The 12285-nt window shown below is 62.8% G+C and overlaps 1 protein-coding gene across 2 annotated transcripts; it reads left to right on the forward strand.

Annotated features, from left to right (window-relative positions):
- RAI1 (retinoic acid induced 1) lies at window positions 4450–12279 on the forward strand. 2 transcript variants are annotated; one of them, XM_021411684.1, is made up of 4 exons: window positions 4450–10035; window positions 11134–11224; window positions 11493–11542; window positions 11962–12279. In XM_021411684.1, the coding sequence occupies exons 1-4, from the start codon at window positions 4510–4512 to the stop codon at window positions 11974–11976; spliced, it is 5682 nt and encodes a 1893-aa protein (XP_021267359.1). In that variant the 5' UTR covers window positions 4450–4509; the 3' UTR covers window positions 11977–12279. The 2 variants fall into 2 exon arrangements, with proteins under 2 accessions (XP_021267359.1, XP_021267357.1); XM_021411682.1 differs by having other exon boundaries at window positions 4451–10035; window positions 11131–11224.

Genomic DNA, 12285 nt, shown 5'->3' on the forward strand with positions numbered 1-12285 from the left:
GGGCTGGGGGCTGCCCTGTGTGTGCCCCCTCGTTGGGCTTGTGTGGGAGATGGGGGGCATTAGAGGGGGAGAGGGATCAGTGGGGTGCTTTGGAGGAGGGGTGCGCTGGGAAAAGGATGCGTTAAGGGGTGCATTGTATCGAGGGGGTGTTAAAAGGGTGCAGAGGAAAAAAGGTGCATGAAGGGGGTGCTGTGGGGAGAGGATTCGTTGAAGGATGCGTTGTGGGGGGGCACCGGAGGGGGTGCGTACATGGGATGCTCTGAAGGGGGGGTCCGTGGGATAGAGGGTATGTAATGGGGTGCATTAAGGGGTGTGCTGGAAAAGGGCTGTGTGAAGGGGTGCACTGAAGGGGGTTGCACCTGGAGCAGTACCTCCACGCTCCCCCGGGCCCGTTTCCCAGCGCTGCTCAGAGCTCCGCCGCTGCCTTCCTTCCCCCCTCTCTCTCTCCCCTTTTTTTCTCTCCTCCCTTAATAATAAAATTATACCGAGCAGTTTGCGGTGTGGCAGCCTGCCAGAAAGTGTTTCTTTAAACTCCACCAGCTCACAATTAAGCAAATCCGGGTCTGACACTCCTTGATAGGCTCTTTCTCCCCCAAGAAAGCATCCACTGGGACTCCCCCCCTCCCCACCCCAGCAGTGCTATGGGGCCAACCCCCCCCAGGCTGTGGGGCTGCGGTGCGTGGCGGGGGGATTTGGGAGCAGGGTGTAGGGGGGGTGGTCCATGGTGGCAGCGCTGCTCCTATTGCACAGCGTTACCCTGAGAGCGTGCACTGCTATTTTTAGTTGCTGAGTCCTTGTTGATGTCGCATCGGAAAAGCCAGAGCTTGAGAACCAAAGGGGCTTGGGGGGAGGCAGGGAAACAGCCCCCGAGCACGGGCCTGTGGGGCTGGGGGGGCCCTGGGTGCTTCCCGATCTCCTGAGTTTTGTTACAGGGCTTCAGATCTGGTCCTCATGGTGCTCGGTGCCTTTTGCCTGCCAGCCATCAGGGAGAGGGGTGGGAAGGAGGGAGGGAAGGGCGGGTGAGAATGAAGGCAAACACAGCCACGCAGTGCCTTGCATGAGCAGGAGGCAGGCGGCAAGCCGTGGTGCTGGCGGGTGTCTGCACGGAGGGTCTGTGCCAGCCTGGGAGCATGGTGCCATGCCCTGGTGTTGTGCACCATGTCAGCCCCATGCAGTGCAGCATCAACACTGCGCACTGCATCAGCTTCATGCACTGCAGCATCAGCGCTGTGCACTGCATCAGCCACGTGCACCATGTCAGCACCGTGCACTGCATCAGCCACGTGCACCACTGCATGGGTCCTGCACCAGCCCTGGGAGGTGCTGTGGGTCCTGCATGACCTCAGAGCATGACCCCAGGGCTGCGTTGGGAGCTCTGGGGCCATCTGGGCTGTCTCTGGGGACAGAGGGGACGGAATGCTCCAGCGTGGCCATAGACAGATGAGAGCGTGGCTCTGTGTGTGGCAGGGACAGGATGATGCGCGTTCTGGGCACCGTGATGTCCCCTCCGTCCCCGTCTCCTCTGATGGACAGAGCCCTTCCTGAGGTCAGCTTTGGGGCACTGTGTCACAAGCCCCATGTGCAGCCACAGTGGCTTTATAGGACCGCTGAGCACAGGCCCCCCAATCCCATATGGATCCCATTGCAGCGTTGGAGGCGGATGGCACCTTTCTTGGGGCCGTGGCAGGGAATGCTGCACAGCCCCAGGGACGTGGCCGCTTCCTCCTCCCTCTCCTACAAAGGGACTTAACCTTGCTGCTGTCGACAGCTTGATTTGATGCCATTAAAGCGCTTGCTCGGAAACAGCCTACATCAGGCGGCAACATCTGCTCGGTCCCTGCTCCTGCAAAGCTGCGGCACAGCCCAGGGCAGAGGTGGCCTTGAGCTCCTCGTCCAGGGCCGGTGCTGCTGGCACAGTGTGCCCCCCCGGCAGCACATGGCTGCAGGCACTGTGCCTCGCTGGGAGCTCACTGTGGATGGAGAACCAACACATGCACAGCTGTGGCACAGCGCTGCCCCAGAAGCTTCCATGCATGTGCACCCAAGTGCTCGCCCAGTGCTGCACCCCTTGCATGCACGCAGAGCCTGCATGCATTCACACCCTGCATGAATGCAAAACCTGCCTGTCTGCCTGTCCTGCGTGCGTGCAGAGCCTGCGTGTGTGCATACCCCGCATGCATGCACGCCCTGCACATCTGCACATCGTACACGTGTGTCCCCCACACGTCCTCACCCTGCACACATCCGCTCGTGCCGGCTGCTTTGCTCAGCTTGGCATTGCCCCAGCTGTTTGGAAAAGTAATAATAATTAATAATAAAAGAGCGGGGAGGGGGAAAGCTCCCCTGAAAGCACCAGCCCGGCATTTTCTCTGGCTGATCCCATTTTTCAAACCCACTTCCACGTGCAGCGTTAGGGGCTCTTTTCTCCCTTTCATTCTCGTGCCGCTGCTCGGGGCAGCCCCAGAGCCTGGCTTTGATTTTCTTCCTTTGTTCTCACAGCCCCCATGCTCCCCCAGCCTCAGAGCAGGACAGGGCAGCCCCCGCGTCCCTTCGCCATTAGGGACTCCAGCAGCAGGCTTACTAGGTCCTAATGGAGCTGTCTGTTCCCCGAGATATATGCCCTAACCGTGTGCACTGCTCGTGTGGGCCATGAGATGCAGCTGCAGTATAGAGCAGCGAGGGGGAAAGAGAGAGAAAAGGAGCTCTGGGTGGAGATACGGGGAGGGATTGGGGTGCTGGGGTGGTGCAGCATTGCAAGTACTGAGCTCAGCACCCAGCGGGCGCTGGGTGCCATGCATTAAGCTCATTGCGGTGGGTACAGCATGGGCGGCAGCAGGGTCGCTGCAGGAGCTGTGTCCTGGGGGGATCCCACTCCTCCAACCCGCTGGGGTCGGGCAGGATGCATCCCCCAAACCCTGATCCCTTCTTGAGCGCGTGGGGCCCCACTCTGAGCTCCAAGCGGGGTGAACCCAGGTGCTTCCCTGCACCTCTCACGGGCGGGGAGAGGAAATGGGGCCGTTTAATGATGGCTGCGCCGAGCGCTCAGCTAATCGGCGGCTGCTGGCGGGAGCAGACAGCTTCCAGATGGCATCGCACCGGCGCTGGGGTTATTGGCTGGGGACGGGGGGGGCTGCGGGAGGCGGCTGCAGGCACAGACGGGCAGACCCAGGAAGTTGAAATGAGTTTTTTTTGCAGCAGAGCCCCGCGTTCCTGTCCCTCCAGGCTGCTGCCTCCAGTAATTATCGCAATCATTACAAAGAATGGCAATGAGCGAGGTGTTTGCGGGGGCGTGCAGGATGCCGGCAGCCCCAGGAGGAAGGGTTACCCCTTAAGGGATTTGTGGAGCGATGGACAGCGGGTGTGTGGAACACAGAGAACACGTGGAGGCCCAGCAGAGCTTTGGGGTGGCAGCACCCTGCAGGCCAGGTTTGGGGAGGGGTGTTGACCCTGTGAAGCTGTGGAAGGTGGGGAGGGGGCACGCTGCAGGGAGAGAGGAGGCACAGGATGCAATGCAGGGTGATGTGATGCAGGGAGGTACACTGGAGGGTGGTGTAGGGCAATGCAGGGTGAGGTGATGTGATGCGGGGTGACGTGGGGCAATGCAGTGTGATGCGATGCAGGGCGATGCAAGGCAAGGTGATGTGATGGAGAGCGATGCGATGCAAGGTGACAGTGCAGGGCGATAAAGTGATGCAAGGCAAGATGATGTGATGCAGGGCGATGCAATGCAAGGTGACAATGCAGGGCGGTGTAAAGCAATTCAGTGAAAGGTGATGTGATGCAAAGCGATACAATGCAAAGTGATATGATGCAGGGCGATGCAATGCAAAGCGATGCAGTGCAATGTAAGGCGATGCAATGTGAGGTGATGTGGTGCAGAGCAAGATAAAGCATTGCGAGGCAAGGTAACAATGCAATGCGATGTGAAGCGATGCAGTGCAAGGTGATGCGACGCAGAGCGATGCAACACAAAGTGATGCGATGTGATGCAGAGTGATGCAATGCAAGGTGACAGTGCAGGGCAGTGTATAGCAATGCAATGCAAGGTGACAATGCAGGGCAGTGTAAAGCGATGCAAAGCAAGGTGATGCGGTGCAGGGTGACGTAAAGTGATGTAACGCGATGTGACAATGCAGGGTGATACAAACCGATGCGATGCAAGGTGATGCAAAGCGATGAAGAGCGATGCAACGCAAGGTGACATGGTGCAGGACAATGTCAAGCGATGCATTGCAAGGTGATGCAATGCAATGCAAAGTGATGCAATGCAGGGCGATGCAATGCAAGGCAAGGCAACGCAGGGCGATGCAATGCAGCGCCAGGTGCCGCGGTCAGAGCGGCACGAGGTGAAGCAGCTCCAGCAAGGCGATGCCCTGGCAGCGGAGGCGATGCCCGCGGTGCCCGCAGCTCAGTCCCCTCTGCACGCGGCCGCGCTCCCCGGCCCTCTGCAGCGCCGCTGCTTCATTTGAATTCTCGCCTCTCTCTCTTCGCAGATAACAAGCCCGCGCCATGCAGTCCTTTCGAGAAAGGTGTGGTTTCCATGGCAACCAGCAGAGCTACCAGCCGACTTCACAAGATACATCACGCCTGGAGAATTACAGGCATCAAAGTCAGGCAGGGCCGAACTGCGAGCGGCAGAGGCTGGTGGCGAAGGAGTACTACAGTCAGCAGCAACTGCCATACGCGGGCTACGAGAACAGCGCCGTGGAGAAATACCACCGGGGAAACAAGCAATTAGCAGGGCAGCAGCTGCAAGGCAGGCCGGCCTTTTCCAATTACGCCGTTCAGGAGAACAGCCCCTACCCGGCACGCTATTCGGGCGACGAGAGCCTGCAGGCGTGGGGCGGGCAGCCGCCGGCGCTGCCCAAGTATGAGGACAGCCTGATGAAGAAGACGTCGCCGGCAGCAGGCGGGCGGCCGTACCACGAGCCGGCGGCGGCCCCGCTGCCCTTCCGGACTCACTTCCCGCAGCAGCAGCCGCAGCAGCCGCCCGCACTGCCCTACCCCAAGCTGCAGCGGCAGAAGCTGCCCAACGACATCTCCTCGCCCATGCCCTTCTCGCAGAGTCCCCATTTCGGGCAGCACTCACAGTCCTTCCCCGCCTCCTCCACCTACTCCTCGGTGCCGGGGGGCAGCCAGCCGGCGCATTCCTACAAGAGCTGCACGGCGCCTTCGGGGCAGCCGCCGCTGGAGCGGCCCCTGGGCAGCGCCGCCAGCCTGGCCCCCGGCCCCCGCGTGCCCAACCTGCACGGCTACCAGCCCAACCGCATCGGCTACGAGCAGCCCCCGCAGCCGCCCCCGCAGCCCCCACCGCCGCCGCAGCCCCCGCAGCCACCGCAGCCTCCCCAGCCCCAACCTCAGCCCTTGCAGGGGAGGCATCACGCCCCGGAGAGCCTCCACTACCAAAACTTGGCCAAGTATCAGCATTACAACCAAGCGGGGCAGACCTACTGCCAGGGTGACGCGCCGCCCGTCCGCACGCCGGAGCAATACTACCAAACCTTCAGCCCCAGCGCCAGCCACTCGCCGGCACGCTCCGTCGGCCGCTCCCCGTCCTACAGCTCCACGCCGTCCCCGCTGATGCCCAACCTGGAGAACTTCCAGTACAGCCAGCAGCCGCTCAATGCCGGTGCCTTCCCAGCCGGCATTGCTGACCACAGCCATTTCATGCCGCTGCTCAACCCCTCTCCCACCGACGGGACAAGCCCGGATGCTCAATCTGGGAACTGCAAAAATTTGCCGAAGGAGAAACTGCCTGAAAACCTTCTGTCAGACCTGAGCCTGCAGAGCCTGACGGCGCTCACCTCCCAGGTGGAGAACATCTCCAACACCGTCCAACAGCTGCTGCTTTCCAAATCGGCTGTGCCTCAGAAAAAGGGCATCAAGACCCCAGCGAGGACCCCCGAGCAGCTCAAGGGGCAGCACTGCAGCCCAGAGAGCAGCACGTACTCTGCAGAGCAGGTGGGGACCCCGCTGTCGGACCCGCTCAGCACCCCGCAGTCCGTCCATGCCGAGACACAGGACGCCGACTATCTGAGCGGCTCGGAGGACCAGCTGGAGAGGAGCTTCCTGTACTGCAACCAGAACCGCAGCCCTGCCCGCGTCAACAGCAACTCCAAGGCAAAGCCCGAGTCGGTGTCCACCTGCTCTGTCACCTCCCCGGATGACATGTCCACCAAATCGGATGACTCCTTCCAGAGCATCCACGCCACCCTGCCCCTGGAGACCTTCACCAAGTACGTGACCAACGAGCGGGACTGTCCCCGGCTGCTGCTCAGTGCGCTGTCCCAGGAGGAGCTGGCCTCCGAGATCATCGTCCTGCAGGATGCCATCAGCGAGAAGGAGGACAAAGCCTGGGCCAACTCGCCCATGCTGAGCAAGGAGGCCACAAAATCCCCCTTCCAGCTGGAGAACCACCGGCCGTGCCTGGACTCCATGGTGAAGGGTGCATGGCCCAGTCAGGGCGACTCCAGCACCCTCACCGAGCCCCTCAAGATGGACAAGGCTTCGGGGGGCAGCGGGGGGAAGGACTTTGGGGAGGAGGTGTATGAGGGTCCCCAGGTAGAGTTTGTGGCCACTGAGACCAAGGACACGCTTAAGGATGCGGACCCGCTGGCTTTCAACTCCAAGCCCAGCATCCCTGCCGCTACTTCCAGTGCAGGGGCCTCCAGCTTCAGCTGCTATTCGAGTACCACAGCCAACTCGGTGGGCTCTGAAAATGCCATGGAGCACTTTGAGTGGCCAGAGGAGAACCTGGGAGAGGCGTGCCTCAGGTGGAAGGAGCTGGGTTCGGGCCTGCAAGCCTCTGACCTCCCCAAAGGCCTCTTCCCCAGCAAATTGGGGGGGTCCTGCAAGGAGAAAAAAAATGCTTGCGGCTTGGATCTGTGCGACGGCGAGCAGCCGGCCAAGAGTGAGCCGGCCCGGGACTTTGGCCAGCAGGCAATGGAGGAGGAAGAGGAGGAGACGCTGACCTATGATGAGGCCACAAAAGTGGAGAGTGAGAGGTGGCTGCAGGACACGCGGCACTGCTGCTCGGCCGGGGACTTCGGCGAGATCCCCATGATCTCATCACCAGAGCTGAAGGAGTCAGACTTGGAGGCAGAGGAGTACTCCTCGCTCTGCGAGCTGGCGGGCACAGAGCAGAAGTCGGTGCCCTACGCCGCCTCGCCTCCCAAGCCCCCGGAAATACCCGCCGTGCTGTCTGCCAGCGAGGTGCCCATGTCTGCCGAGGAGACTGTCAGCACAGTGGAGAAGGAGAGCTCGGTGCCCTCAGCACGTCTCTCCGGTCAGTCCATCATCCTGCTGGGCCCAGCAGTGGGCACAGAGACTAAGGTGAAGAGCTGGTTCAAATCTTCCCTGCCCCACATCCAGCCCGAGGAAGAGAGTGGTGGAGTGGAGAAATCCCACCCGGAAGCAGTGGACTCTGAACCTGTTTTGTCACTAGGGGTGAAGAAGCAACCAGCACCTGAAAACACATTGGTGAAGACGGAGCCTGTCTCACGGGGCAAGAGCCTCCGCAACAAGAGGATCCACTGCCGGCTGCCGGAGGGGGACAGTGCCGGCAATGCAGTGCCAAGCCCCTTCAATGAGCTGCCAGCGCTGTGCGTGGGGCTGGACGGACAGGGGGAGATGCTGAGTAAGAATGCTCACAGCCAGACACCCAGGTTTGCAGCAGAGGGCTTGCCGGCACGTATGTGCACCCGCTCCTTCACCGCCCTTGCCGAGCCCCGTGCCCCGGCCCTGCTGGAGGGGCTGAAGGCACCCATGCACCAGGAGAAGCTGGGCAAGAAGCCGGCGTGTGGTGTAAAGCAGCGGGTGGCTTTCAAAGCCAGGAAGCGCAGCGGCCGGCCAGCCCCTAAGGTCATCCAGAGCTCCGGCGGGGATGCCACCATCACGGTGCCCAGCTTGGTGCCAGCTGAGGAGGTGGTGGGGCCAGGGCCGACAGACGGGGACGTGGCAGACGCCGGGGAGAAGGACCAGCGCTCGATGATCCTGCGCTCCCGGACGAAGACACAGGAGGTTTTCTACACCAAGAGGCGGCGAGGCAAGCGGGCGGCTGATGTCCGACTGAAGAACTGCAAAGCACCCAAGAAGCTCATCTCCAACAACCACCTCCCGCCCGCCTTCAAGTTGACCCCCCCGGGCAGCCCCCACAAGGAGGGCAAGGTGGGCACCAGGATGAAGCTGCCCAAAGCGGGGCCAGGAGTGGGCGGCAAGATGTCGGAGCGGCCCCTGCACTCGCTGAAGAGGAAGTCCACCTTCATCTCCCCCATCCCTGCCAAGAAGAGGAACCTCGTCCTGCGCAGCAACAGCGGTGGCGTGAAGGAGGAGAAGCCGGAGGGTCCCCACAGCCTCTTCAAGAAGATGCCCGTGGCCAAGAAGGTGAAAGCAAAGCTGCCCCCCAAGAGCCCCGGCGAAGCCGTCCCCAAGCCCCCCCCAGTGAAGGAGGCCCCGGACGTCTGCATCAAAATCACCTCCCGGGCGGCCTTCCAGGAGGCCACCAAGACCAAAGTGCTGCCTCCCCGCAAGGGCCGCGGCCTCAAGCTGGAGGCCATCGTGCAGAAGATCACCTCACCCAACCTGAAGAAGTTCACCTGCAAAACGGCGGCAGCGGCAGCCACGGTGGCGGCCACCTACAGCACCGCGCTGAGCGCGGCGGGCACAGAGCGCGAGCGGGCGGTGAAGCACAGCGGTGTGGCCCTGGCGGTGGGTGACGCGCGGTTGCCCAAACTGGCGGCAGCACAGAAGGTGCCCACCGCACCGTCAGCCGAGCCGTTCTGCCGGAACCCCCACGGCCGAGCGCTGAAGGGGAAACCGGGCAGCGGGAAGAAGCTCCCTGCTGACAGCTTGCAGAGCGAGGGCTGCGTGCAGGCCGCGGTGGCACAGCCTGGCTCGGCCGTGGCAGCCAAGAACGTGGCGCTGCTGCCCAAGAAGAGGAACCGCAAGGGCAAAGCGGCGGCGCTGGGCATGGCCAAGGCACCGCTCGGCCCCACGCTGCCGCTGCCGCCCCGTGAGCGTGCTGCCGGGCCGGGCGGAGGGGATGAGGGCAAGAAACCAAAGAGCGAGGAGAAGGAGGCGGTGGGCGGTGAGGGGCCGGCGGCGGGCGGGCCTGTGCGGGGGGCAAAGCCACGGGCCAACCACGCCAACTACAATGGCTACTCCAAGCGGCAGCGCAAGCGCTTGGCTCACGGCAAGGCCAAGGCGGTGCCGGTGCGCTGCAAGAGCCGGGGCAAGCGGCGGCGGCCGGCCCAACAAGCCCCGCTGCCGGACCCTGCCGAACCTGAGATCCGCCTCAAGTACATCTCCTGCAAGCGGCTGCGGGCCGACAGCCGGGCCCCCCCCTTCGCTCCCTACGTCCACGTGGAGCGGCGCGGCGACTTCACCACCGCCTGCACCGTCATCAACTCGCCCGGAGACGAGGCCCGGCTGCAGCGGGGGCCCTCCGGTGCCGTGCCCAGGCCGCGGGCGGCCCTGCCAGCCTCCTCCGCCATGCACCTGGGGCCCGTGGTGTCCAAGGCACTGAGCGCGGCCTGCTTGGTGTGCTGCCTGTGCCGCAGCCCCGCCAACTACAAGGACCTGGGTGACCTGTGTGGGCCCTACTACCCCGAGGACTGTCTGCCCAAAAAGAAGTCGCGGCTGAAGGAGAAAGCGCGGGCGGAGGGCGAGGAGGGAGGCATGGCAGAGAGGCCCCGAGGGGCCGCAGAGAGCAGCTGGGCAGCCAGCGGCAGGGCGGGCAGGCCGGAGGGTGCCACGGAGACGGGCAAGCAGAACGTGCTGCGCTCCAGCCCCCGGGGCGTGTTCCGCAGGCTGCAGAGCTGCTACTGCTGTGACGAGAGGACAGAGGGCGAGGAGGCGGCCGAAAAGCCCCGGCGGCACGAATGTACCAAGGCCGAGTCCCCACCACAGCCCGAGCCGGCGGGCGACACGCAGGAGCACTGGCTGCACGAGGCCTGTGCCGTATGGACCGCTGGGGTGTTCCTGGTGGCGGGGAAGCTCTACGGGCTGCAGGAGGCTGTCAAGGCGGCTGCCGACCTGGTAAGAGCTCGGCCGTCTGCCCCACACGGGATGGGCCCTCCTGGAGCGGAAGGGCCGTGGGGGGGTGGATGGGGTGGCTGTGGGGACGGGGTGGCAGATGGTGCAGCCTTGGGTGTCACTGCAGGGCCGTGATGTGGGGACATGGGGCTCAGCCCTGCTGGCACGGTCCCTGCAGGCGCTCTGACTCCCTCTGAGGGTGTGGATGGGGTGCCATTGGGAACAGGCCCCAGGGCCCATTTCTCAGCAGGTTCATGGGGCTTGTGCACCCCCGGATAATAGCAGAGGCATCAGCAAAGCTGGGAGCAGCCTCTCCCGTGGCATTCACCATCCGCATTTGGCTGAAGCCATTTCTATGGTTGCTCCCCTACTCCCAGCCCAGACACCGCGGCAAGTTGAGGGCTAACGGTGTGTTGCTGCTCAGCTGATGTGGCTGGGTGATAAGGGGTTAAAATGAATAGGGTTGGACCGCAACATCCGGGCATTAGGAGTCATCCTGGGAAGCTGGGGCTGGCGTTCAGATGTGCAAACCCAGCTGGCTTCCCATGGGATGTACGCTGCCGCCTCTCAGAGCTCCTGAAATCTCCCCCTTCAGCCTTAGGAGCATTTGTATGCTGTTCAGTCATGCAGCAGCTCAGAGAGGGACAGGCGCAGGGTGGGAGGTGGGAAAGGGCGATCTGATGCCAGGTCGATGGGCAGCTGGGGACTGGGGAGGGGACAGCCCTGCCCTGCTCCTTGTGCAGGGCAAGAGGAGCATGAGGACATCAGGAAAGCAGAATAGGGAGGAGGATACTGAAAGACTGCCATGGGGACACGGGGCTTTGTGCCACAGCCATGCCAGCAGAGGCTGGGCGGGGCCTGCAGCAAGCCCTCCCTGACCAGGTTTCGGGCTGGCTGCATCCATTCCATGACCACCAGGCACAAATGCAATGCTGGCTGGAGGCTGCGGCCTCCCTACTATGGCCCCGGCCATGTCCCTTCACCTCCATGCCTCCCACATGGCCATAGGGGCTTCTCACCTTTGCACCAGGCTCTAATGGGGTCTTTCTGTCTCTGCCTCTCTCCCACCCTGCTCTGGATTCCCGGCTGCGGTGAAAGAAGTGCTCAAGCTGCCAGCAAGCGGGAGCCACCGTGGGCTGCTGCCAGAAGGGGTGTCCCCACACCTACCACTACGCGTGTGCCGTCGACACAGGTGAGCCCAGGTGTGGGGATGGGGATGCGGGGACCCCCCCCTGCTCCCCCTGACCTGGCTGATGGCAGGGCCAGGGTGAGCTGGGGGCTCCCCACGAATGGTGATGCACTGCTCTGTAGTTTGTGTCCCAGATGAGGCCAATTTTAGCCAAACTTCCTGCAAGTGGTGTGGCTCCTCTGGGTGGTGGCAGGGAGGATGCTGTGTCCTCACTGCCCAGAGACAGCTGGTGGCAGGGACTGCCCTCACATGCCCTCTCCTTTCCCCACAGGTTGTTTATTAACTGAGGAGAGCTTCTCTCTGAGATGTCCCAAACATAAGGTAAGCCCAGAGCTCTCGTGTGCTCCCCAATGTCTACAGCTCCTGAGGGAGGTGGATCTGCTTTTCAGTGTCCCCGTGTCCACCAGGACATCCCACCCCCCAGCACAGCCACCCCCAGTGTTCAACCCCAGTAGTCATCACAGAATCATCACTTCCTGGGGGACACCGGGACACCCATGAGACCCTTGAAGTTGTGACAAGTGGGGGCTGCACTCCTACCTCCTCTTGACATACTGGGGGGTTGTGTCCACCTTCCCTTAACACAGAGCAAGGAGAGTGATGATTTAACCCATGCTAAAAGCACACCCTCAATCCTAATGGGGACATCCCTATCAGTTGGGGACAGAGGGGCATTTCCCCCCCCCCACCATGTGCCGTGTGTCCTGCCCCCTACTAATGCCCTGTCCTTGTCCCCACAGAGACAGCCGGTGTAGCAGCACAGGAGGTGCATGGCCCCCGCCACCAGCGAGGGACCCGCAGGGGGGTGGCAGTGCCACCGTCCCCATCTCGGAGCCGTCGGGGGTCACCAGAGGAGTGTGGCCCCCGGGGTGGGCACAGCGCTGCCGGCCGCCCCCCTGCCTCTCTCCCCAGAGCTCCTCTGCGTGGGCAGAGCCCCCGGGGTGGCAGAATGGGGCCGGGGGCATGGAGCCCCCCAAAGCGGCGTGACGGGGTCACCAGCAGTGCTGACACCCGCACGGCGAACACAGAGACTCTGCTCCAGGACTATGTGAGCTGCACAGGGG

The sequence above is a fragment of the Numida meleagris genome, chromosome 13 (genome assembly GCF_002078875.1).
Source record: "Numida meleagris isolate 19003 breed g44 Domestic line chromosome 13, NumMel1.0, whole genome shotgun sequence".
Taxonomy (NCBI): Eukaryota; Metazoa; Chordata; class Aves; order Galliformes; family Numididae; genus Numida; species Numida meleagris.